This window comes from Palaemon carinicauda, chromosome 8 (assembly GCF_036898095.1).
Source record: "Palaemon carinicauda isolate YSFRI2023 chromosome 8, ASM3689809v2, whole genome shotgun sequence".
Taxonomy (NCBI): Eukaryota; Metazoa; Arthropoda; class Malacostraca; order Decapoda; family Palaemonidae; genus Palaemon; species Palaemon carinicauda.
The window spans coordinates 158,970,631-158,997,655 of NC_090732.1; the positions used below are offsets into that span (position 1 = coordinate 158,970,631).

Sequence of the window (27,025 nt, forward strand, 5' to 3'; positions counted from 1 at the left end):
TCTCAAAAGTAAATTTGCTGTCGAGAATCACACCTAAAATTTTGAAAGAGTCATACAAATTTAAAGAAACATTATCAATACTGAGATCCGGATGTTGAGGAGCCACCGTCCTTGACCTACTCACAATCATACTTTGAGTTTTGTTAGGATTCAACTTCATACCCCATAACTTGCACCATGCACTAATTTTAGCTAAATCTCTATTAAGGGATTCACCAACCCCAGATCTACATTCAGGGGATGGAATTGATGCAAAGAGAGTAGCATCATCTGCATATGCAACAAGCTTATTTTCTAGGCCAAACCACATGTCATGTGTATATAGTATGAAAAGTAATGGGCCAAGAACACTACCCTGTGGAACACCGGATATCACATTCCTATACTCACTATGGTGCCCATCAACAACTACTCTTTGAGATCTACTACTTAAAAAATCAATAATAATGCTAAGAAACGACCCACCCACTCCCAACTGTTTCAGTTTGAAAACAAGGGCCTCATGATTAACACGGTCAAAGGCAGCACTAAAATCAAGGCCAATCATGCGAACTTCCCGACCACAATCAAGGGATTTCTGTACTGCATTGGAGATTGTGAGCAGGGCATCACATGCTCCAAGGCCTTTACGAAAACCAAATTGCAAACTAGGGAATAGATGATTACCTTCAGCAAACTTATTAAGACGTTTTGCCAGAAGACGTTCAAAGACTTTAGATAATATGGGAGTTATGGAAATTGGGCGGTAATCAGTGGGACTTGAGCTACCACAAACACATTTACATAGAGGAGTAACATTACCAATTCTCCAACAAGTGCTAAAAGCTCCTCTTCTTGCAAGCTTGCGCAAAATAACAGATAACTTTGGAGCTAAGAAATCTGCTGTCTTTATAAAAAACAAAGGAAAAATACCATTTGGGTCTACACCTCCATAAGCATCAAGGTCCATCAACAGAGCTTTAATCTCACGAGATCGAAAAGCTAAACTAGTTAGTTTAGCCTCAGGAAAACAGGAATGAGGAAGTTCAAGTTTTTCATTACTCTGTTTACTGTCAAAGACATCAGCCAAAAGGGTTGCCTTTTCCTTTGGACAGTGAGTGACTGAGCCATCTGGTTTAAGTAAAGGAGGAACTGTTGCATCTACACCAAAGAGTGCAGATTTAAGGGTAGACCACCATTTATGTTCCTGAGTTGTACCAGAGAGGGTTTCTTTTATGATTAAATTGTACTCCTTTTCAGTTGAGGCATAAACTCTCTGAGCAAAAGCTCGAAGCTGAGTATAGTTGTTCCAGGTCAAATCTGATCTGTTACCCTTCCAAAGGTGATAGGCCTCCTGCTTCTCCAAATAAGCACGTCTACAATCATCATTGAACCACCGTTTGTCCTTCATTCGGTACCTTAGCACACGAGAAGGGATACGCCTATCAATTATGTTGACTAGATTCTCATTCAAAGAAACAACAGGATCTACACTATTATATAATTGTGACCAATTCAAGCACAAAAGATCATGCAAAATCCCATTCCAGTCTGCTTGGGATTTCATATAAATTTTACAGGAATATGATATATCAGGGACAGGCTGCTCAGTCTTCACTAATAATGAAATCAAGGCATGATCAGAAGTCCCGACTGGAGAACCAACCTTACTAGTTATAACGCCAGGGGAGTCAGTGTATACGAGGTCCAAGCAATTACCAGACCTGTGAGTAGCTTCATTTATGATTTGCTCACAGCCTGATTCAGAGGCAAAGTCTAAAGCTCTTAAGCCATGGCGATCGGTAGGAGAGATAGAACTTAACCACTCCCTATGGTGAGCATTAAAATCACCAACAAAGACAAAAGTAGCCTTTCTATCATCTTCTTGTATCTTAGCCATAATGGTAAGAAGACAATCGAAGATAGAATCATCCATGTCTGGATTCCGGTAGATCGAACACAAATAAAAGTTGTTATGCCTGCCACAAACTTTTATTACCTGAATCTCATGACATCCACATTGATAGCAGGACTTATGAGAAGCAGGGTACTCGGTCCTAATATACACCGCCATTCCCCTGGCCCTAGGAATGGCATCACGTTTCAGCATTATTGGCTTCTTAAAACCAGTTATAAGGAGCTCAGATGAGTGCCTCATATTAGAAACCAAAGTTTCTGAGCACAAAAGAATATCATACTGTCTGGACGCAACTGTAAGGTCTTGGATATTTGCATGAAGACCACGAATATTGCAATACAGAAGACGACATTGACGAAATCTAGGACGTACTGGTCCCGGATTTCGCTCAATGTCTCCAGACAGCATAAGAATTAATAGAAATAAAAAAGAGACATCATACTTAAAAACTAGATTAACAAGAATTATAACAAAAACAATATGTACAGAATAATAAAAAAAGTGATTGATGATACCCATAGACTATAATAAAAAGTCGGAAAAACTGGTCAACATGGAGGAGCCGATACACCATGCAAGGCTAAATACCCTCCAGGATGGCCACTTCAACTGAAGGGAGGACAGTAAGGATGGTTTTGAGAAGAAAAAATCAGAAAAAGGAAAAGACAACCTCTTGATAAACCACCAGGCATCCATGGCCCTTCTATTAAGCCTGCCCAACACACCATTTCAAAAAAACAAGAGGAAGAAAAAAAAAATAAGAGAATAGTGTGCCCGAGTGTACCCTCAAGCAAGAGAACTCTAACCCAAGACAGTGGAAGACCATGGTACAGAGGCTATGGCACTACCCAAGACTAGAGAACAATGGTTTAATTTTGGAGTGTCCTTCTCCTAGAAGAGCTGCTTACCATAGCTAAAGAGTCTCTTCTACCCTTACCAAGAGGAAAGTACACTGAACAAATTGCAGTACAGTAATTAACCCCTTGGGTGAAGAAGTGTTAAGTATCTCATTGTTGTCAGATGTATGAGGAAAGACGAGAATATGTAAAGAATAGGCCAGACTATTCTGTGTAAGTGTAAGCAAAGAAAAAATAAGCCGTGACTAGAAAGAGGGATCCAATGCATTACTGTCTGGCCAGTCAAAGGATCCAATACCTCTCTAGTGGTAGTATCTCAACGGGCGGCTGGTGCCCTGGCCAACAGTGGATGGCATCTAGCAGGTAATCTGGAGCAGGCTTCATCTCGGTCATAACGGGAACCATTCTCTCGTCACAGATAGCCCATCCCCAACCATTGGCATCCATGCCAACTCCTTACCACTGCTGAACCTGAACATACACCCGTAGGCAATGTTGCTTTGCAGATGCTGATGTAGGGGGCAGGGTACGAGGCTCAACTCTGACAGTGCTTGTTGAAACCTTCTGGCAGAAGCGCTGAAGCCTTAGTATGTCCAGTGTTTCCCCGGGATGGCCATTGTACAAGCAAACCACGACATTCTCTCCAGCCGTCATGACATCCTCTTTCGACGCTCCAAAAGTGTTGAACGTTGCCAAAAGCCCAGAGAAATACGCATGGAGTTCAGCTTCTTCAAAGCTGCTGATTTGCCAATGGAGTACAGTCTTGACGTGGCATCACAACCCAGGAGTTCATGTGCCACAAGGAGCTTGTCACACACATGGCGTCCAAGTGTCTTTTGCACTTGCTCGATATTCCAACATCTTGCTTGCCTCCTTGACGCCAGCTTAGGCTCAGGTCGGAAGAACAGGTTGTGTGATGTGGGCCCTGCACAACTACATAGGAGAACAAGAAGATCGGTGTCATCGCCAACCACCACGGTGTCCTTGGTGTTTGCACATGCAATGGCTGTCTCCACTATGAGGACATCTGCATCTGCCCTGGCATGAAGAACATCGTTGTGCTGCCGTTGAAGGTCATCACTCTGTAGATTGATGAAGCTTTGTTTATTTGTTTGGTTGGCAAGGAAGTCATCTTTCTTCATAGTACATACCATGTCCTTTGTGAAGTTGACAAGGGGACTGCTGTGAGATCGAACTCGCCTGCTGTGCGTTACATCTTTGGAGGAGGGTGCGCTCACATATCCATCAAACACTATGACAGCTTTACCATACCTGTCTCCAACATATCGTATGTAGTGACTGGAGATTCCTTCATAGGTCTCACCAAAATTCCAAGGAATTCTGTGTAGCAATGCCCCACCATCCAGAACATATTGCACATTCTGTGGCAGCACTGTGTTGCGAACGGCAAGGAGGAGTTGTTTCCAAATGGCCTCGGCTAGCGCTGGCTTATCGGCCTCAAGCAGGATATCAATGGTCTGAAACAGTGCTGGTGGGTAACTGCATAGTTCGTACTTGAAGACATCAGTGAGGTCATCACAGCGTGATCCTGCCGTACTCAGACGTTGGAACAACAGTTGTGGATCTATCAGAACAGATTCTTTGCCATTTTTCACTGATGAACCTGTGTCTAAAGTCACAACCTGATTTTTTTTCTTGAACGTGTGATCAAGAACCTTTTTGCCAACCATTCCATCTAAGATCTTCCTGCCCACTGACGCTGCTTGGTCAGCATTGACCGAATCTCCAGCTGTGATGCCAGTGTCAATGCTTTGCAGAGTTGGATCGTTTCCAAAGGGATCCTTTGATGACAGGTAGCCAATGAGTTTGTGCGTGTCATCTGTGTCCCGTGCTTGTCGAGCTGCTCTTTGTTCTTTGTGCTGGTCACTGGTCCCATACGGCACTGATGTGTAGTCTTGCAAGGCCATGTTGACCTCTGTACATATGGGGGTGGACAGCAGCCACGCGATCCTTTGCGACTCGCTCATGCCATGGCCCCTTGTCAGTCCCCCTGTGGTTTTCACACTTCTCATGAGCACTTGCTCGATCAGAAGATCTGTGGACAAGCCGGCCCAGTACCGATCTGAGCGCCGCACTACGTGATATCCATTCTGGAACTGGTGGTGGACCTCGGGGTGCTGAATAGACAGTTGTGCCAGTCGCTGCAGGTAGACGTAAATAGATTTGGTGTAGAGATTGTGGCCTGCAGCTGCCAGGTAGGGCAACATGTCGTGCAAAGCGTGCACGTGCAGACGCCAGTCACCAGTGCCTTCCGACCTCAGGAATGTCCTCAATATGTCAATCATGTCCATGTATTGCAGCCATAGCTGTGCAGTACGTAGATCCTTCATCGATTGTCGGGCAACATTCATGATGTCACGAACAGAGTCCAGAACCGGGGCTGAAAGGATATCTTCAGTAGAACACTCACCCTTCATCAATGAATCATACAGGTCTCGCAGCTCACACAGGTCAATTGGTCCGAGTCCAGAACCGGGGCTGAAAGGATATCTTCAGTAGAACACTCACCCTTCATCAATGAATCATACAGGTCTCGCAGCTCACACAGGTCAATTGGTCCAGCTCCTACACTTTGCGACCCTGACTCAGTATCATGTGGATCTATGGCTGCCTGTGCATCATCTATGCTTTGCATTATCTCGTCTTCACTTGGTTCGTCATCTTCTACAATACCCTGAGGACCATCATTCTTAGCCTGCGAACAAGTAGGCACTAGCGTACCAAGTATCCTTTCTGCGAGGAGAGTGTTCAGTGCTGCATCAACCAAGAGATGCCCACGGATAGCTCTGTCATATGCCTTGCCAGACAGCATGTACATTACAGTGTTCTCGGCATACACCAGTTCCAGAACAGAGCGCAGTCCAGATCCTGACATGATATTTCCAATACTCCCCAAGAAGCTCATCAACGTGTGGAAGCCCCCCATGCGCAGTACAATCTTACCCCAGTCACTGCCCTCCGATTGACTTTCGATGATGGTAAGCGCCTTCCACCAAAGTGGTTGGTCAAATGTGATGATGACCTTTGCGTTGTACTGTTTGGCGTGCTCAGATAGAAATGTCAATGTTGAATAGATGCAAGTTGGATCACTGCTGTTCATGTCGATCATGGGAAGCAGGAAGACTGTAGACTGACCTGGATGTACACCAGTGTGCACGGCTTGCATCATGCCAGACCATGCTGGTCGTGGTGAGCGTAATGTAAGGGACAGCTTCCAGAGGAGGTCAAGGTTGGTAGATCTGTCCTTTTTCATCTCATCTTGTAGAACCTCATACCTCAGAGTATCTAGCCCATCGCAAGGTGTTGTCAGATGTCGGATGTTTATTCGGCCCACAGCTACAACATCCTTCAGTGTCACAGACACACGTGGCACTCTTGTTGATGTCCTGGTACCTGGAGTGACAAACGCAATCATTCCCATCCCGTGGAATGTGTTGAGGCCATCTATTGTACGGATGTTGTGATCGACATTGTCCGCCATTTATTGGATGAACTGCTCTGGCCGGTAGTTTGGTATGTCTGTCCCTAGTACAACTGCTGCACTCCGTTCACACCTTTGTATCTCACGATAAGAACTGCAATATCCGTGGGCATGGAGCGTGTCGATCAAGAACTTTGATGCAAAATGATGGTGCATCTGTACACCCAGTCCTGTCTGTAAGGGTGCCAGCAGCACTCGGGGCCGAATTGCCTGCATGATAGCTTTCCCTAGAGAACCGACTTTTCTATCAGCATCTCGGCCCACAAAGTGTGTTTGAAGAAGGAGTTTTAGTGATTCTGGTAGGAACGACATGGCTTCTTCTGTTGAGGACATTTCAGTTTGTACATGGGTACATATCTATCGACTGTTGTACGGATTTCACATCACTTTTGATCAGTTTTGCTGCCGTCTTAATCAGTCTCATCTTCTCAGCTTCATATGATGTCTCCTTTGGCCTTTGATGGAATTCGTGAATGATCGCAGAGGCCCTGTGGCGAAAGGTCACAACATTCTCTTTGCCATTTATTTCTGCGATGGTGATATCCTGACCAAAGTGCTTTTGGATACATTCCTTCATGTAGGTGAATCCATAAGGTGTGCAATCAGTTCCAAGAAGAAATTCCCCCATTTTTCCTATGAGATCCGGTATCGTTGTCTGTTCCTCGTCATTGGCTTTGAGGTACTCTGCGACTTTTATGAATGCATCATTCCGTGTGTCATCAGCCGGTCTACCATACTTAGGTCGCTTGCTTGGCACTGTAAGGAACTGGCGTGGAATCTGCTTCCCAGTTCTGAAGTTTATGCTACATATATTGTGATAGACTGCGTCAGCGGCATGCAAGTCCTGGACGAATTCTACTCGAGCCTTTACTGTCTCTGACCATGCATCATTGCGTTCAACACAGCTCTCTGTAACCTTCCTCTGGAAGTCCATTGTTCTGACTGGTATAAGTTTATGCGTTTTTTGTCTGCCCTGTTACTTGTCTGGTGTTCCACAGAACAAACAGTGTTCGCTGTAGTGAAACCCAGAACTGGCAGATCGACGCGCACGCACAGTGCCGCTGAAACACCCAGTACAGTCATATCAGCGTTTTCTGATGTATCGTTCAATAGACAGTTGGGAGCAGAAGTCCTTCCTGCATCTGGTGTGTACAACTTGTCCAGGTGCGACACTGATATCAGCCTGCCGTAGGTCATTTGCCTTGTTTATTCCATCACACCCCTTGGAACCTAATTTCGTGGTTTGTTCGCCGTTGCCGAGAGACTCGCTGCAGAAAACGCAATCGTCCATGCTACTGGTTAACCTAAAAAGAAAAAAAAACAACGCTATTAGACGTTAATTATCTCAATTTATTTATTTAATAAAAATTTTTGACATCTTTTGAGAAATGTGAAAGAAATAACAAAAGCACTGTTATAACAAAAAATGTTATGCCATTTCTATTAGCGTATTTTCGTGCATAACTTTCAAAAAGTGGTTGCTCGAAATGAATGTGTTCCAATGCCTCGAATTTCCTTGACTTTTACTATGTTATTACATGGGTCAAAAGAAGCAAAAATGCCAAGTTTCATTACTATTGCAATTTGTGGTGGGTATATCCATAAAATGACTGGCCTAATATAGCTGATTCACACCCATGGTGGAGGGTGAGACCAGTATTAAAACATTAAAGGAGTATATGCTCAAGAGTTCTTGACAAATATTCAAAAAACAAACTTAAGTATAGGTACCTGATAAGGAAGCTGACTCTGATGAATACTCTGCCTCATTAGTCCCCTATCCTTACGAAGCCCAGCGATCCTCTCAGGATGCTGAAAGACTTCTAGGAGCTGTTATAATCAGGGAGAACACCCCTATAACAGGACCTCATCAATACCCTTGATCTGGGCGCTCTCAAGAAACAAGTTTGACCACCCGCCAAATCAAAAGATTGCGGAAGACTTCTTAGTCTCCACGTACAACCCAAAAAATTAAGTTTCAAGAGAAGAAAAAGGATATTGGGATTAAGGGAATGTAGTGGTAGAACCTTCACCCACTACTGCACTCGCTGCTACGAATGGTCCCAACATGTAGCAGTCCTCATAAAGAGTCTGGACATTTTTTAAATAATGTGAAGCGAACACAGATTTACTCCACCAGAAGGTTGCGTCCATAATGCTTCTAAGGGATCTATTTTGTTTGAACGCTACTGAAGTTGCCACTGTTCTAACTTCATTATCACTTCAATGAGAGTGAGCCTCTCTAATTAAAAGTCTAATAAAATATGACAATGCATTTTTCGACATCGGTAAGGTGGTCTTTTTTAACCGAACACCATAAAGCCTCTGAATTGCCTCGCAGCGTTTTGGTTCTATTTAAATAAAATTTAAGAGCTCTTACAGGGCACAGGACTCTTTCAATTTCGTTCCCAACAATTTCAGACAGACTGGGAAATTCAAACGACTTAGGCCATGGACGAGATGGCCGTTCTCTTTTGGCTAAAAAACCAAGTTGAAGTGAGCATACTGCTTTATTAGAGCAGAAGCCGATATCTATGCTGAAGGCATATGCTTCACTAACTCTTTGCGGTAGCCAAGCTCACTAAAAAGAGAGTTTTGAGTGTAAGATCTTTGAGCGATGTTGAATTCAACGGCTCAAACCTTTCAGACATAAGGAACTTAAGGACCACGTCCAAATTCCAAGCAGGAGTAGTGATCTGACGCTCCTTGGAAGTCTCAAGAGACTTAAGAAGGTCTTGAAGATCTTTATTATCAGACAGATCTAAATTTCTATGTCTAAGAACTGAAGCTAAAATGCTTCTGTACCCTTTAAAAGTTGAGGCAGAAAAGATGCGATCATTTCTAAGATAAAGTAAAAAGTCTGCAATCTGTGCTACAGTGGTATTGGAAGAGGAAATAGAGGAGGACTTGCACCAGTCTCTAAATACCTCCCATTTGGATTGGTAGATCCTGATGGTAGAGGACCTTCTAGCTCTTGCGATCGCTCTAGCTGCCTCCTTCGAAAACCCACAAACTCTAGAGAGTCTTTCGATAGAATGAAGGCAGTTAGACGAAGAGCGAGGAGACTTTGATGAAATCTTTTTACAAAAGGCTGACGCAGGAGATCCATCCGTAACGGTAAACTTCTTGGAATGTCCACCGGCCATAGAAGAACCTCTGTGAGCCATTCTCTCGACGGCAAGAGGGGAGCAACCAACGTCAACCTGGTCCCTTCGTGAGAAGGAAGGAAGACTCTGATCCCTGAAAAATGTAGAAAGCTTGCTACATTTCGCATGAGTCTTGTAAAAACAAGAGGAGCAGGACTGAGGCCGAAGCACAGTGCTCGGAATTGGTACACTACTTTCCCGTCCACAAACCTCAGATATTGTTGAAAGTTTGGATGAATCGGGATGTGGAAGTATGCATCCTGAAGGTCGAGAGAGACCATCCAGTCGCCTTCCCTTAATGCTGCCAAGACAGATTTGGTAGTCTCCATCGTGAACTTTGTCTTGACAATGAACAAATTGAGAGCACTTACATCTTAAGTACTCCTGCAGTGAACGTGGCTGCCAGTTCATTGGAGCCATCCCTTATGGCCTTGTTCATGCATGACATAATTAATTTGTACAGCAATATCATTGTCCGCTGGAGAGACCTTCTTACTTAAGGCTCCCAGGGACCATCCAAAAAATTAAATACTTCAAACGCTCGAAAAACTCCTTTCAGGAGATGGTCTACCTCTGAAGAAGACCATAAAATCTTGGAGCGTCTCATGGCTAGACGACGAGGAGAATCCACTAGGCTTGAGAAGACTCCCTGGGCAGAGGCAGGTACTCCCAAGCCGAGAACTTCTGTGTCATACCAGACGCTCGAGCGAGAAGCTAATTTAGGAGGAGGAAAAGCAAAAGCAGACTTTCCTAAACTTCTCCTGGATTCCAACCAGTCTCCCAGTAAGCACATGGCTCTCTTGGAAGAACGAGAGAGAATTGACTTCATATATGTAGGAGTCGAAGAAAGTCATGCCAAGAGTAAACTCAGACGATGGAGAACGTGGAGCAGCCGTTACAAAGTGAGTAAGAAAAAATTTCCCTAAAGAAATTCATAAATTTTTTTTTTTAAACAAGGGATTGTTGAACAACCCTAGGTTCCTCCTCTTCTCAATGAATACCCAAAGGTACATCAGTTGAAAGGGGGTCATCAACTTCTTCTTCAGAGGGCACATCATCTGATAAATCTAAAGTCTTGCGAGAAGGAGATTTATATTCAGAATGACGTGAAGGTAAAGCCTGGCAGGCTACATCAACTTGTATATGAACAGAAGTTAAAGTTGGAGGGTCGATGTCACGTTGTGACTACAGAGAATGTTGTTTTACTACACGTCGTGACTGAAGTGACCGACGTTCAACGTCACGTAGTAACAGCGGTGACTGCTGTTCGATAAACTGCTCCAGCGATGAAAGAGTTCCCACGAGGCTCGTTCAAACTCTTACTGAGCAACTGTTTTTCTCTAGCAAGTGACAGACTTTTAACAGAGCTTGTTCCATTCTTGTGGGAGACGAAAAAGCCCGAAAAATTCAACACTGTATCTCCATCCTCAAATAAAGAATAGCCTGGGATGGAGTAAGTTACGACTTCTCTACGTTCACTATGAGACCCAGCTCCTTGGTTAGGTCTAATGTCCATTTGAGGTTCTCCAGACAGCGATTTAATGACGACGCCCTGATTAGCCAGTCGTCAAAATAAAAGGAAGACTCTGATCCCTGAAAAATGTAGAAAGCTTGCTACATTTCGCATGAGTCTTGTAAAAACAAGAGGAGCAGGACTGAGGCCGAAGCACAGTGCTCGGAATTGGTACACTACTTTCCCGTCCACAAACCTCAGATATTGTTGAAAGTTTGGATGAATCGGGATGTGGAAGTATGCATCCTGAAGGTCGAGAGAGACCATCCAGTCGCCTTCCCTTAATGCTGCCAAGACAGATTTGGTAGTCTCCATCGTGAACTTTGTCTTGACAATGAACAAATTGAGAGCACTTACATCTTAAGTACTCCTGCAGTGAACGTGGCTGCCAGTTCATTGGAGCCATCCCTTATGGCCTTGTTCATGCATGACATAATTAATTTGTACAGCAATATCATTGTCCGCTGGAGAGACCTTCTTACTTAAGGCTCCCAGGGACCATCCAAAAAATTAAATACTTCAAACGCTCGAAAAACTCCTTTCAGGAGATGGTCTACCTCTGAAGAAGACCATAAAATCTTGGAGCGTCTCATGGCTAGACGACGAGGAGAATCCACTAGGCTTGAGAAGACTCCCTGGGCAGAGGCAGGTACTCCCAAGCCGAGAACTTCTGTGTCATACCAGACGCTCGAGCGAGAAGCTAATTTAGGAGGAGGAAAAGCAAAAGCAGACTTTCCTAAACTTCTCCTGGATTCCAACCAGTCTCCCAGTAAGCACATGGCTCTCTTGGAAGAACGAGAGAGAATTGACTTCATATATGTAGGAGTCGAAGAAAGTCATGCCAAGAGTAAACTCAGACGATGGAGAACGTGGAGCAGCCGTTACAAAGTGAGTAAGGAAAAATTTCCCTAAAGAAATTCATAAATTTTTTTTTTTTAAACAAGGGATTGTTGAACAACCCTAGGTTCCTCCTCTTCTCAATGAATACCCAAAGGTACATCAGTTGAAAGGGGGTCATCAACTTCTTCTTCAGAGGGCACATCATCTGATAAATCTAAAGTCTTGCGAGAAGGAGATTTATATTCAGAATGACGTGAAGGTAAAGCCTGGCAGGCTACATCAACTTGTATATGAACAGAAGTTAAAGTTGGAGGGTCGATGTCATGTTGTGACTGCAGAGAATGTTGTTCTACTACACGTCGTGACTGAAGTGACCGACGTTCAACGTCACGTAGTAACAGCGGTGACTGCTGTTCGATGTTATATCGTGACTTCGGTGACTGACGCTCGACGTCACGTCGTGTCTACGGTGTCTGCCGCTCAACGTCACGTCGTGTCTGCGGTGTCTGCAGCTCAACGTCACGTTGTGACTGCGGTGGCTGACGTTCAAAGTCTCGGCGGAACTGCAGTGACTGCTAATCAAAGTTATGACTCGACTTAACTGACTGTCGATCAAAGTTATATCGAGATTTATGCTCTGCATCTCGTTTAACAGCAAAGCTGACACTAGGGATAACGTCAGCGTGATGTAACAAATCTCGTTTAGAAGATTGAAGACCTGAATCACATATTCCAGAACCGTGACGTACAACAAGCAAAGGATCCTTTCGCACAGGAACAGGATCGTAAGCTTTCATTAAAGAAGAAAGCTTTAACTGCATATCTTGCAAAACACTTAACTTCGGATCAACCGCACTCGGAATAGATCGTGACGTCGGTAATGTCTGTACATGAACGTCATCGCTATGAACGGGACTCTCATGATGACTACAGCTAAGACGTTGATCTTGTTCTGAAGGAACTAATTTATGTTTCAACGGTCTCGAAACCTTATGCCAAGATTTTTTAAGAAACAAGTCTTCGGAAGACGAGGAGAACTTAGACTCTCCTGTCTTATGGTAAGGACGTGCTTGCTCCTGCAACGTCTGATACCTTTGAGGGAACGTCTGTTCGTTGGTTAAAGCCTCTCGCTTCCTTAGGTCCTACGACATTCCTTCTCCCTGGGGTAGGGGAGCCTGAAAGAGGTCTCGGACTAGGCAAGCGACAAGCATGAACAGACGAACCCTCCGCAACACTGAACATGTTTTTCGCACTTTCTTCACTGACACTCTCATTTTTTAATAATTTCACATTAGACATGAATAAAGCTGATTTCTATCTGAAGCACGCAATTCTCCCTTAAATCCAAAGGTTAGAATTGCAAAATATGTCGTATAATGTAAGCTCATAAGTACATAATGTATCACACATGCAAAAATTAATAAACATATACATATATATAGAATAAAAAGATCAGTGACTTGGGAGGAGACTAAAAAACTAGATCGCTAAGGACTGCGTTTTCAATCTCTCCCTGTACAGAAACTTGGGACGAGAGTAAATATCTGAATCGAGAAGAACAACGTTACTCACTCCCAAACTCCCTGTACAGAGACTTGAGACGAGAATAAAGATCTGGATCGTTCTCTCTCTCTCTCTCTCTCTTGTCACTCACAAGAGAATGGCTCACTCACTCTTCGTCAATAAAAGGTTATTTGACTAAAGGAAAATACTAAAAGGACTAAGAAATTGAAAATTAACATGTTCCTTTAAATTAGTATTTAAAAAACTTCAGTTTGTAAGAAGAATGAACAAAATGTCAAAATCGATTAACTCTTTCTGCAAAGTGAAACCGTGATTCTCTCTTTCTCTATCGTAACGATAGAGTGCAAACTGCGTAGCATAAATAAACTAAACGTTAGTTCATCTTTGAAAACAACACGAAGACTATTCAAAGAATAAATTTCTTAAAATATTTTCTAAAAATATTCATCTCATCAATCTAAACAAATATAAAAAATAAAAGTTGAATGGGCTCAACGTTGTTTAACTTCGTTTTCCAAGTCAGTACCGCCTACAAAGAATAGGCATAGGTCGCTTATAAAAAAAAAAAATATATATATATATAAAATTCATCACGGTGTTTAGTATAAATAGAAAGAGAATCGAACGGCCTAATAAAGGCGGGTGAGATATAAAAAATATAGAGGTAAATCTATATCCACAATAATTTATAAAGTGATAAAATGATTACTAAAAGCTAAAACCCTTTAACACACTTCCGTACACTGAGGGAAGGGTCGGCCATCTTCTCTCTATGGAAAATCCAGAGAGATTAAAAAAAAAAATCAAGGGTAAAAAATTTTTCTCTCCTTTCAAAAGAATTTGAAGATCGTATTGCTTGAGAATAATCCAACAAGGCGAAAGCCATAAAACCATGAAAAAAGTACTTCACCAATTAGTTGAAAACTTTGAGGTTAAGTGCGAGCGGAATCAATATTGTCGTTTCACTCGGCAGAGAAGAACTGAATTCCTGGAGAAATATATGCGGTATCTGGCCAATAGTCGGCGCTGGTGGTCACACCCAGCAACCATCATGGCGATCGCTCGCGAGTTTTAGGAACCTGTCGACCGTCGGAGACGTAAGCTATATATATATTCACCGGCTAAGTTTAATATCTAAAAATATACTTTACCTCGAGATTGTTTCTAACAATGATGCCATCACATTCACTTAGTGGACTAATTTGAATTAAGAAAAATTATTTGGTGACAATGGAATGCAAAGTAGGGTAGAACTTGCTATGCAAGCATTCAACTTACTTGGATAACTTCTTATGTATTCCGCAAGTACTTGGGTTCCAACACATAAGACCTTTATGCTCACTTTACAGGTTACAACCATATACTGTACAGTACAATGATAATACTTATTCTTTCTTAACAAAATGACTGAATATAAGGCAAAAAGTTACCCATTTTAGAACTCAATACTAGTACAGAACATGAAGTACATACATACATACTGTATACCAAGGCACTTTCCCTAATTTTGGGGGTAGCCGACATCAAACAAATGAAACAAAAATGGGGACCTCTCCTCTCTACATTCCTCCCGAGCCTGATAAGGGACTCAACCAAGTTCGGCTGGTACTGCTAGGGTGCCACAGCCCACCCTCCCCCGTTATCCACCACAGATGAAACTTCATAATGCTGAATCCCCTACTGCTGCTACCTCCGCGGTCATCCAAGGCACCGGAGGAAGCTGTAGGGCCTACCGGAACTGCGTCACAATCGCTCGCCATTCATTCCTATTTCTAGCATGCTCTCTTGCCTCTCTCACATCTATCCTCCTATCACCCAGAGCTTCCTTCACTCCATCCATCCACCCATACCTTGGCCTTCCTCTTGTACTTCTCCCATCAACTCTTGCATTCATCACCTTCTTTAGCAGACAGCCATTTTCCATTCTTTCAACATGGCCAAACCACCTCAACACATTCATATCCACTCTAGCTGCTAACTCATTTCATACACCCGTTCTCAGCCTCTCTACTTCGTTTCTAGCCCTATCCACTCGAGATACACCAGCCATACTCCTTAGACACTTCATCTCAAACATTCAATTTCTGTCTCTCCGTCACTTTCATCCCATACAACTACGATCCATACATCACAGTTGGTACAATCACTTTCTCATACAGAGCTCTCTTTACATTCATGCCCAACCCTCTATATTTTACTACTCCCTTAACTGCCTCAAACACTTTGCATCCTTCAATCACTCTCTGACGTACAGCTGCTTCCACTCCACCATTTGCTGCAACAACAGACAACAAGTATTTAAACTGATCCACCTCCTCAAGTAACTCTCCATTCAACATGACATTCAACCTCGCACCACCTTTCCTTCTCGTATATCTCATAATCTTACTCTTACCCACATTAACTCTCAACTTCCTTCTCTCACACACCCTTCCAAATTCTACAACTAATCGGCCAAGCTTCTCTTCCTCGTCTGCAACTAGTACAGTATCATCCGGAAACAACAACTAATTTACCTCCCATTCATGGTCATTCTCGTCTATCAGTTTTAATCCTCGTCCAAGCACTCGAGCTTTCACCTCTCTCACCACTCCATCAACATACAAGTTAAACAACAACGGCGACATCACACATCCCTGTCTCGGCCCCACTCTCACTGGAAACCAATCACTCACTTCATTTCCTATCCTAACACATGCTTTACTATCTTTGTAGAAACTTTTCACTGCTTGCAACAACCTTCCACCAACCCAATATAACCTCATCACATTCCACATTGCTTCCCTATCAACTCTATTGTACGCTTTCTCCAGATCCATAAAAGCAACATACACCACCTTACCTATTGCTAAATATTTCTCGCATATCTACCTAACTGGAAAAATCTGATTCATACAACCCCTACCTCTTCTAAAACCACCCTGTACTTCTAAGATTGAATTCTCTGTTTTATCCTTAATCCTATTAATCAGTACTCTACCATACACTTTTCCAACTTCATTCAACAAACTAATACCTCTTGAATTACAACACTCATGCACATCTCCCTTACCCTTATATAGTGGTAGAATACATGCACAAACCCAATCTACTGGTACCATTGACAACACAAAACACACATTAAACAATCTCACCAACCATTCAAGTAGTCACACCTCCTTCCTTTAACATCTCAGCTCTCACACCATCCATACCAGATGCTTTTCCTACTCTCGTTTCATCTAGTGCTCTCCCACTTCCTCTCTTGTAATCTTTCTTTCATTCTCATCTCCCATCACCGGCACCTCAACACCTGCAACAGCAATTATATCTGCCTCCCTATTATCCTCAACATTCAGTAAACTTTAAAAGTACATGAAGTACATTATATAAATCATTTACACTATGTTAACCCTTTTACCCCCAAAGGACGTACTGGTACGTTTCACAAAACACATCCCTTTACCCCCATGGACGTACCGGTACGTACTTGCAAAAAAATGCTATTAAAATTTTTTTTTCTTCATATTTTTGATATTTTGAAAAAATTCAGGCATTTTCCAAGAGAATGAGACTTACCTGACCTCTCTATGACAAAAATTAAGCCTGTTAGAGCAATTTAAAAAAAATATACTGCAAAAAGTGCTGGGAAAAAAATAACCCCTTGGGGGTTAAGGGTTGGAAACTTCCAAAGAGCCTGGGGGTAAAAGGGTTAATCAAGAATAAAATGTCCTCCTAGATAAAGAAATACTAAATATCTATCTCTGCCAATTTGTAAATATACACTGGGATATCATAATGAAAGTTACTAGGAAAAATCATTAGCAATGCAGAGTAAATTACTAACCGTAAAGGTCAAACATACCTCGAGTAAAACGTGTATTTTTTCTTTCGCTCTGCTACACTCATGTTCAGGGCCTTATGTGCTTCCTGCACAGCTTTTTTTATTAAGAACTTGGTTGAAGAATCCTAATAAAAGTATAAAAAAAAAATTAAGATATAGACAAACATTTAAAAAAAAAATAATCAACTTATAACACAATATCACAATTTCTAAAAAAGTAATTTGTATTTTTTTTCTAGCTACACAAACACAAGCCCTTGAAATAGTGAGATAATTTCAACGCCAGATGGAGACAGTTATTCAAGTTGGATAACGAGTAGTTTTTCCACTAGTGAGGGTCCATGAGGAGCCTTCACTTTCGACCTTTTGGCCCACAACTGATATGGGTGGTTGAGGAGGGAAGTTAGATTAAGAGAGTCAGGTTTGTTTGGCTAGGAAAAATACAAATTACTTTCAAAATTTGTGATTTGTTCCTTAGGAAAAATACAAATTACTTTCAAAATTTGTGATTTGTTCCTATGCACCAAAAAAAAAAAAACCCGTCCTTTAATTAAGGAAATTTACTGCTTGGTGGGTTGGAAGTCCCCTTAGAACCTGACTGGACGGTCCATTTCTTTCCCTGCTTGATCTTTACAGAAGCATAGGGATAACCTCAGTAACCTCCTACCAAACTTTCATACGGATAAAAGGCTTAAAGGACGTAGCCTGTAAATGAAAACGTGTTTCAAAAAACGGATTTTGAAGTGAAGCGAAACCCAACTGTATTCTCTAGGGCCTGTCACGGCCCTCCCCCTTTGATGAAGGGATTATCTAAATGGGAGACAGCCTGTGAATAGTGTTTTACAAACGCCCTTTTTGATATACGACACCAACAAGGTGCTCGCGCGAGGGTTGTAACCTCTGCATTCTATGCTTTTAATTTTCTCTGGTATATTTGGAAGATTTATATCAGAAAAAGTACAAAGAAGGACTTTTTCGCCGGACGTCACAGGTCGACCCAGAAATCTATTTTTGGGTGACATTTCATGTTTTCTTATTTCTGTCATTACAGTCTGTAAACACTTGCATAGATATACGCATGGCACATGTGTTAGTCTTTTATGCTTCTTTCACCTTTATACTTGGAACAGTCCATAGTGTCACTACAGTGATACTTCACTAAACATGTCACTCCGTAGGGAGGGATCATGTACACCCTTCACTAAAAGTCCCGATTAGTGTACTGTTCCCTAGTTTTCAAGCGGCAGGTTTTAGCACACTACCTGCTGCTACCACGAAGTGCTTGATCTCTTGCACTTGCTTTGCGTAGTGTTGAAAGAAAACCCTGGATGACTTCCATCCAGTATACGAGCGAAGACTGAAAATTCCTATTCTGGAAGAAGTTTAGACTTGAAGCAATTTTTCTCGGATCATGACCTGCGGGTGTACTGTCTGGATCCGCTCTGGGAATGAAATGGTGATCTTCGCCCTTAATTGTTTCAAAGACAATGTTGAACCTAAGGTTTTGCCCCTAAAAAGCTGTTCTCCCCTAAAGTCTGAAGTTCTATTGAAGATTTCGTTAGAGAAGTCCACCTCGAAGGCATATAGCAAGGTTCTAGTCAAGGCAGATTTGCACGTAGAAATCGTGTTGGCTGCCAAACCTTGTTCATGGAGATGAATAAAGAATGATAAACAGTTTCTCTTGGTTTCTTTGCCTTGACAAAGGCAACCCATTTCTTCCAGGATGACTTGTATTGTCTTCTAGTAGATTTCGACTTATATTCTTCTAAAAAGTTTATACTGTCCTTTGAAATCCTGAACCTTTTCTTGACTGCTAAGGCGAGAAAATGATGAGATGAAGGTTTCGTGTTTTCTGTGATGAAGCGGAGACAGTCGACTTCTGCACTTGTTGAGTCAGAACTGGATCCGGCAATGGGACCAGCTTCAGTCGCAGTTTCGTTATAAGAGGGAACCAGATGCTGTTGGGCCACTTGTGAGCCACTATTGCTGCTGTTCCCCGAAAGGATCTCAGTTTGTTGAGGACCTTTAACAGGAGGTTGGCTGGAGGGAACAGGTAAATCCTGAACCATCGTTCCAATCTAGGGACATCGCGTCTACTGCTTCCGCTAGTGGATCCTCGTATGGGACTACATATTGAGGTAGCCTCTTGTTGTCTATCTGCAGTCTTGGGACTTTGCGTAGGATGAAGGAGAATGATCTTGCGTCTAGGGACCATTCTGACTATCAGGGTGAGCCTGGATAGAGCGTCCACCGTCACGTTGCGGAACCCTTGAAGGTGAACTGCTGATAAGTGCCATCTCTTCTTTTCCGCCAGATGGAAGATGGCCAACATCACTTGGTTGATTTGGGGCGATCTTGAACCTTGTTGGTATAGACATCTCATTATCACTTCGCTGGCCAGGACCAGTCAGATGTGGATCGAGCAGCGAAGCTTCAGTTTCTTCAGCGATAGAAAAACTGCCATGGCTTCCAGAATGTTGATGTGGAAGGTGTTGAAGAGGGAGGACCAGGTTCCTTGGACTTTCCGTTGGTGAGAGTGGCTTCCCCATCCTTCCTTTGAGGCATAAGTGTGAATGATGACAGAGGGTGGAGGTGGTTGTAAGGGCACCTTCTTCTTTAGGTGCTTGGCCTCCGACCATGGCTTGAGAAGTGATCGCAGACGAGTTGGTATCGGTCTTGTCAGATCTCTTCGAGCGTTTGATGCGTATCTTCTCCAGACTCCTGATGCATCTTTTAATTGTGTCCTCAGCACTGGGTCTGTCACTGAGGCAAACTGGAGGGAGCCCAGTACTCTCTCCTGTTGCCGTCTTGATATCCGATCGGATTTTAGAAGTCTCTTGACATATTCTGCTATCTCTCTCCTCTTCTTTGATGGAAGGGAGAGGCGGTGTGACTGTAAGTTCCAATGAACTCTGAGCCATTGAAACTTTTGAGCTGGAGATAGTCGAGACTTTTCCATGTTGATCTTGAATCCTAGATGTTCCAGGAACTGGATCACTTCCTTGGAGGCTTGCATGCATTCGGCTTCGGATGCTGCCCACACCAGCCAATCGTCCAGGTAGGCTATTACCTGAACTCCCTTTAGGCGTAGTTGTTGAATGAATGCGTTTGCAAGCTTTGTGAATACCCTCGGGGCCATGTTTAGTCGAAAGGGCATGGCTCTGAAGACATATTGTCTCTATTGTAGCTTGAATCCTAGGTAGGAGGAAACTTGTTGATTGATTGGAACATGCCAATATGCATCCGCTATGTCCATGGAGACTGTGTATGCCTGTTTGGGCAGTAGGGTCCTTATATGTTGAAGGGTGAGCATCCTGAACTGGTTGAGTGGTGACAAGTCCAGAATGACTCTTGAGTTTTTCCGAGTCCTTCTTTGGAACACAAAACAGCCTTCCTTGGAACTTGACGGACTTTGCTCTCCTTATAATTCTCTTGTCTAAGAGTTCCTGGACATATTCTTCCAGAATGGAGGGAAAGTCGGTGGAGTTGTGTTCCAGATCCAACATAGTCCGTTCTTGATCAGGCTGTGGGCCCAGGGATCGAAGGTCCAACGATCCCGGAAAGAGAAGTCTCTCCCGGAAGCATCTCACTTGGAGTGCTGGCCGGAGGGCTTGCCTCCTTGGCCACGTCCACCCTGTTGCCATTGCCTCTTGAGGGGCGTCTAGCGGAGCCTCGAAAGGAACCTCTAGATTTCGGCCGAAAGGTCGTGGATTGCCTTTCAAAGGCCGGGGTAAAGACAGGCGACTGTGTCACTAGCTGCTGGGGTACCAATTGGTACGTGGTGGGTGGTTGTGCCACCGTCTGGAACACCGTGGCCGCGGGAAGGTGTTGCTGTCCAGATGAGCGAGAGAGTTTTCTTGGCCTCTTAGCCTTTCTTTTGTATTGGGGACCCTCATCCTGGGAAGACTTCCTCTTCATCGAGAAGCCCCACTTTTGGAGAAGATTTCTATTCTCCGTGACGGCTTTGTCGACGACGACCTTAACCACTTCACTTGGAAAGAGGTCCTTACCCCAGATGCTGGATGATATCAGCTTCTTCGGTTCGTGCCGCACTGCAGCCGAGGCGAACACAAACTCTCTACAAGCCCTTCTGGCTTTGATAAAGTTGTACAGGTCCTTTGTAACTGTTGCCAGGTGAGCCTTGGCAAAGACCATGTACATACCAGGGAATATGGAGACGCTTGCCATCGTCTCCAGTCCGGTCTGAAGAGAAGAGACATTGAGGCAGCAAGTCTTTCTTTCGTTTCCTGCTCTCGACGTAGGAGAAAGTCTGACAGCTTAGGGAGGTCTTCACCGAACAGACGTCCGGCAATGTCGGCTTCTAACTTCCCGACTGAAAAAGTATGATGAACATCCTTCCAATCAGCTTCGTCCAATGGTAGGGCGAGGGAGAACGGCCTACACTCTTCGAGTGTGGGACATGGTTTCCCTGCCTTCAAGGCTGCCTTATACCCTTTTTCCATAAAGTGGAACACATGGGAAGAAGCAGCAACGAAGGACGGGTGCTTCTTACTCAGAGCCGGCACTTTGGAGTTGGTGAAGGCCCTCCCCTCCAATGTGTTGGAAAACAAGGCCTGAGCTTTGGGGAGGTCAAGGATTATGACCTCTTTCGGCTCTGTTTCCTCTTTCAAGGGTGGTTCCGTCCTCAGACGAATGTAGCAGACTGGGTAGGCCCTTGACTGGGCCAGAATTCCACATATTTGACTGGAACTGTGCCTAGCTTGTCGTAGATGAAGATCTTTCCTCCTGACATGGGCATGTGCTCAGCATGCCTTCATGGGTTGACGTCCGAGAAAGGGGGAAGATCTTTTACATTTAGCTTCTTTGGAGCTATACGAGAAGCTGCGAGTTGATTTATTTCCAACCGTAGCGCAACTTCTTTCTCAGTCGACTGCTTCTTTAGGTCTTGGACCCTAGAGAGAATCGAGGACAAGGTTTGACTCATGTCGGCCAATTGGGGAGCAGAGGAGGTCGAGGGGACGGGCTCTGTCACCGGAGCTGATGAAACCGAAACTATGTCGGTTCCTTCGTCGTTAGTCTTGGGAGCTAATACAGACTCCTCCTCCTGATGTTCAGCAAGAAGACTGCGTTCAGTGCCTACTGACACATCTGACATCTTGTCTTCTAGTTGGATGTCCTTCATGGCATCCGATACATCAGATTCTATCAGAATCTGGACGAGGGGGATCTCTGCTTGAGGTTGCGGGATTACTGCATCCGAAGATGCCCTAGGGAAAAGGCAGGCCCTCATCTCTTCATTAGGAAGGTAGGGCCCGGTGGTATTCTTCTGGAAATCCCTGACCCATTTACGCAGCTTATCTCTTGCTGCATCCCTTGATTCAGTAGTCTTTTGGTCATCAAAAGCCTCAGTAACCAGATTGGAACAAACGTCACATACCTGGGGGTCCCAATACTTCAGAGTACCCTTCGTCGCTGCCCAGCGCGCGTGCGTCCTGCACAGACCATGGCCGCAGAAGTTTACTGCAGACGTTGCACAAATGGTTACCGCATTTGGGATGGTCCTCCTGTAAAGAGAGAAAAACAAAATGAGTGTTCGGTGAAATAACTCACAATATTCTGTAAGCAATATTATGTATATATAGCTTAGGATAGGTAAGCTAGAAGAGAAGAAGGAAAGACACATACGTGTGTTTCCTGTCCAGCCAATTGCTATGACCTCCCTCAAAATTAAATTCTGGGGTATTTCTAATGATAGAAAAAACCATTGGAAGATCTATATCCTTCAGGATATATAGAGGTGTAACTTAACACCGTCTTCCGGAATTTAATGTTGGGGATTGAATTTAGTGATCACTGAGAATTAAAGAAAGAACTCACTTTCTTTATATCGAGTGGTCTCACAATAGGCTGCCCATGAAAACAGTGTATGTTTTAAAATTTATGAGCTACCGTATAAGCTATACCGTGGTTTTCTGATTGCGGTATGATCTATATTGCAATTATACTGACCACTGTACAGTCATATACTGCAGTAGCCAGCAGGCTAGTACCTGGGTTCAAGTCAGAAGGTGTACTGCCTTCTAGGGGCAATGGGCGGCAGAACGCCGGCTGTTGTAGGTCGCCGGCCTCCGTCAGCCGGCAGTGGGAAATAAGTCGGTAGACAGCCATTCGACCGGCTGCCAGCAGTAAGCATAGCTGCCAGCAGATAGCCGATGGGTCGCCGGCCGCCAGTGGGTCGCCGGCCGCCAGTGGGTCGCCGATCGTCGGCAACCCACGCCAGCCGGCGATTAGTTACGTTACGTCAGCGGTCTGCAGTCCAGCCGACTGCCGGCAGCCATGAACCCAGGGTATTAGTTATAAGGGAGAGAGAAAGCACGGATGAGGTCATGTAAATGCTCAGCCTTACTGCCCTCCATTCAGAATGAGGGTTCAAATGGAAGGGGGAAATGTAACATTCAGGGTTCCATCCACCCACAACCTCGCCGGCCTCTGCCGGCAGGGTTATGGAAGGCAGACCAAGAGAGGACTGAAGAACACTCGACGGGGTTAGGGTCTGCGCCGGCAGCCGGCACAGTCGAGCAACTGACAGAAAACACGAGCCAATCCCACAACCTACTGGCACTAGGGTCGACTGTAGGATGATGGCCAAGGTATGTGAAGGCTAGGCCCTCACCATAGGACAGAGAAGGGAGGGATGAGGGTCCTGTAGAGTGAGAGAGGAGCCGGCAGTAAAGCCAGTCCTACCTCACCTAACAAGACTCCGTATCAGTATTAGAACTATCCCAAGGGGCCAGAGAATTCTATTCCCTAGCCTAGGGTTAGCCCAACACAGAAAGAGATTGGCAGCACCCTTGCTGCTATCTCAGACAGAAGGAACAGAGTCTAGCGTTGTAGTCCCCCAAGCAGTAGAAGAATTCTATTCTTCGGCTTAGGTTCTGCTGGCACAGGACTGTCTGCTAGGCCACAGGGAGAAGGAATCACATCACATAATGCCTTCAGGTGATGCCTAGGGAGGTCTAGCCTCCTGCGTTGGTAGCCTAACCTAGCCAGGGAATTAAATTCACCTTGCTAGTCGGCAACTGACCACAGACGGATTACTCTGAGGTTCTGGCTAAAACCCAAAACCAGCATCTGCGGTTATAGGGAAGGGACAGAAACACGCTAGCCTAGTTTTACCCGAAGGCAATTCGAGGTAAAGCTGACTAGGGTTCAGCCTAGGCTAACTCAGAGGGAAAAGAGATAGCTCTTAAATCTACGAAGGAGATTAGTATCGCCCTATAAAAGACTAGGAGATATCAGTCTCCACCTAAATAACGTGATACAAGAGCAATTGGGGACGAGTATGAAAATATACCAAAGCCACCAGGCTAGTAGCCTAGAGGCGGTGAGATTCGATTACCTAAATCACCGAAAATCTCTCGAATACTATCTTTGGAAGAGGAAAATTTATGCAGTAAATATCTTCCATGTATAAAATATTGCTTAAAGCTTCAATAAATTTACCACACTAGGCAAACTATATATCATGCATGAAAGCAAGGGCTATACACCTAGGCTAGGAAGCCTAGAGTAAGTGAGGATCGGTTACCTAAATCGCCGAAACCACGAATACTATCGGCATAATATAAAATTTCCTAGCAATGAAGGCTAAATAGGTAAATTTATTAAAGCAAAATATACCAGGAAGGTCGTTCTGGTTGACTAAATGACACATGCATAGTGATCGACAGCGTCCATGACGCCTCCGGTTAGGCAACAGCTCTTGTTATGTTAATTGAACCTTGAATCGAGGAAAAAACTGGCAAGAGCTTACATTTATACAAAGTAAAGATAATACTCAACTTTCCAGAGGCAGATGAGGCTGGAGAAAGCATCATAGCGAGAAAATAATCCAAAAATAACATAAGAGCACTGGGAAAAACACCGAGTAAGGCTGCTACAAATGAAAGAATAACAAGATGGCTCCCAATCGTGACGTCATACAGGTACTCAACAGTAGGAGTAGAGCGTGCCTTATTAACGGCTCTCCTCTGATTCTTGCCACTTTATCCTCTAGAAGCAAAAACGCTATTCGCGGTGTAGATAGCTATGTGGCGTATCAAGAATACGTCCTCTGATATGCGATATCCCTAAAGGCAAAAGCCTGGGATATTCACGCCAGGAGTTAGAATTATGGATACCTTAAGTAAAATTCTCTGGGATATATCACTGTAGTTAAATATAACCTAGGAAGCTAAAAGGACGACATGGCCTGAGCGCAAAAAAGGGATTTTGACGAAGGAAAAATCTATTTCTGGGGAGAGACCTGTGGCGCCCGGTGAAAAGAGTCCTTCTTATATATCTTTTCTGATAAACCTTCCAATTATACCAGAGAAAGATAAAAGCATGGAATGCTAAGGTTACAACCCTCGCGCGAGCACCTTTTGGGTGTCGTGTATAAAGCAAAGGCGCGTGAAATCCACTATTCACAGGTTGTCTTCCATTTAGTTAATTCCTTCGTCAAAGGGATGGGCCGATACAAAGGCCCTAGCCAACCACCAGCGCCACGACGTGAGCGCCATCTGAACAACATCCTTCTGTAATGGCCATGACGGCTTGGAAAGGAAAGGGTGGGATCGTGTAAAATAAAGGGCAAGGGTTTCACCGGGTGCCACAGGTCTCTCCCCAGAAATAGATTTTTCCTTCGTCAAAATCCCTTTTCTGGGTCGACCTGTGGCGGCCGGTGAAAATATACCAGAGAATGCCTTCCAAACCCAACAATAACTACTAATTTAATGAGGGGAGAGAAACAACACCATGTACAGGGGGTCCTCGGGTTACGACGCTGATCCGTTCTTAAGACGCGGTGTAACCCGAATTTCCGTGTAAGTCGGAACACCATAAATATACGTACTGTACTGTACTGTAAAGTATTACTGTATACTGTACTATAATAAAATGTATCAAATGACATAAAAACAATATTAGAAAAAGAGAAAACAATTCCTTACCACATGAATTAAAGTAAATATCAATAAAAAAAGAAAACAATTCCTTACCACATGAATTAAAGTAAATATCAATAAAAAAAGAAAACAATTCCTTACCACATGAATTAAAGTAAATATCAATAAAAAAAAAGAAAACAATTCCTTACCACATGAATTAAAGTAAATATCAATAAAAAAAGAAAACAGTTCCTTACCACATGAATTAAAGTAAATATCAATAAAAGGCTGTAAAAGGGCCGTGGTATTAGGTGGAAGGTAAACCACCTTCACATTAGGGTGAAAGTCTCCCAGCTGGGCAGGGTGTCCAGGGGCATTGTCCAGCAATAGCAACACCTTAAAGGGGATACCCTTTTGGGCGCAATACCGCTCCACACTAGGTACAAAATGGTTGATAAACCAGTCTTCAAACACTGCAAGTGTCACCCATGCCTTCTTATTTGCCTTCCAAATGACTGGGAGTTGACTCTTCCAAATTCCCTTGAGTGCCCTTTGATTTTCAGCCTGATAGACCAGCATGGGCTTCAGTTTGAAGTCGCCAGCAGCATTTCCCCCAAGAAGCAAAGTTAGCCTCTCCTTGCCTGCTTTATGACCGGGTGCTGACTTCTCCTCCTTTGCTATGTACGTGCGGTTAGGCATGCGCTTCCAGAATAAACCTGTCTCATCCGCATTGAACACCTGATAAGCAGAATAACCCCCCTCCCTAATTATCTCAGCCAACGCTTTAGGAAATTCACTTGCTGCTTTCTCATCCCCACTAGCAGCTTCACCTTGCACTTTAAGATTATGGTAATTGGCCCGAGCCTTAAATCGCATAAACCAACCCCTACTAGCCGAAAACTCTTCACTTTCACTTTCTCCCCCCCTTTCTTTTTTCAACGCTTCAAACAACCTTTTAGCCTTCTCTTGAATAACCATTAAGCTCACTGGAATACGCCGTTGATTTTGATCTTCCAACCAAAGCACTAATAACCT

The 27,025-nt window shown here is 43.8% G+C and overlaps 1 protein-coding gene across 2 annotated transcripts in view; it reads right to left on the bottom strand.

The window, feature by feature from the left end:
* LOC137646055 (myb-like protein X) overlaps window positions 1–27,025 on the bottom strand; it is a 318,901-nt gene that overhangs the window by 35,283 nt on the left and 256,593 nt on the right. For both annotated transcript variants that reach the window (XM_068379209.1, XM_068379210.1), the window contains exon 11: window positions 17,124–17,227. In XM_068379209.1, the coding sequence (XP_068235310.1) occupies window positions 17,124–17,227 (104 nt within the window). The remainder of the gene's footprint in view (window positions 1–17,123; window positions 17,228–27,025) is intronic.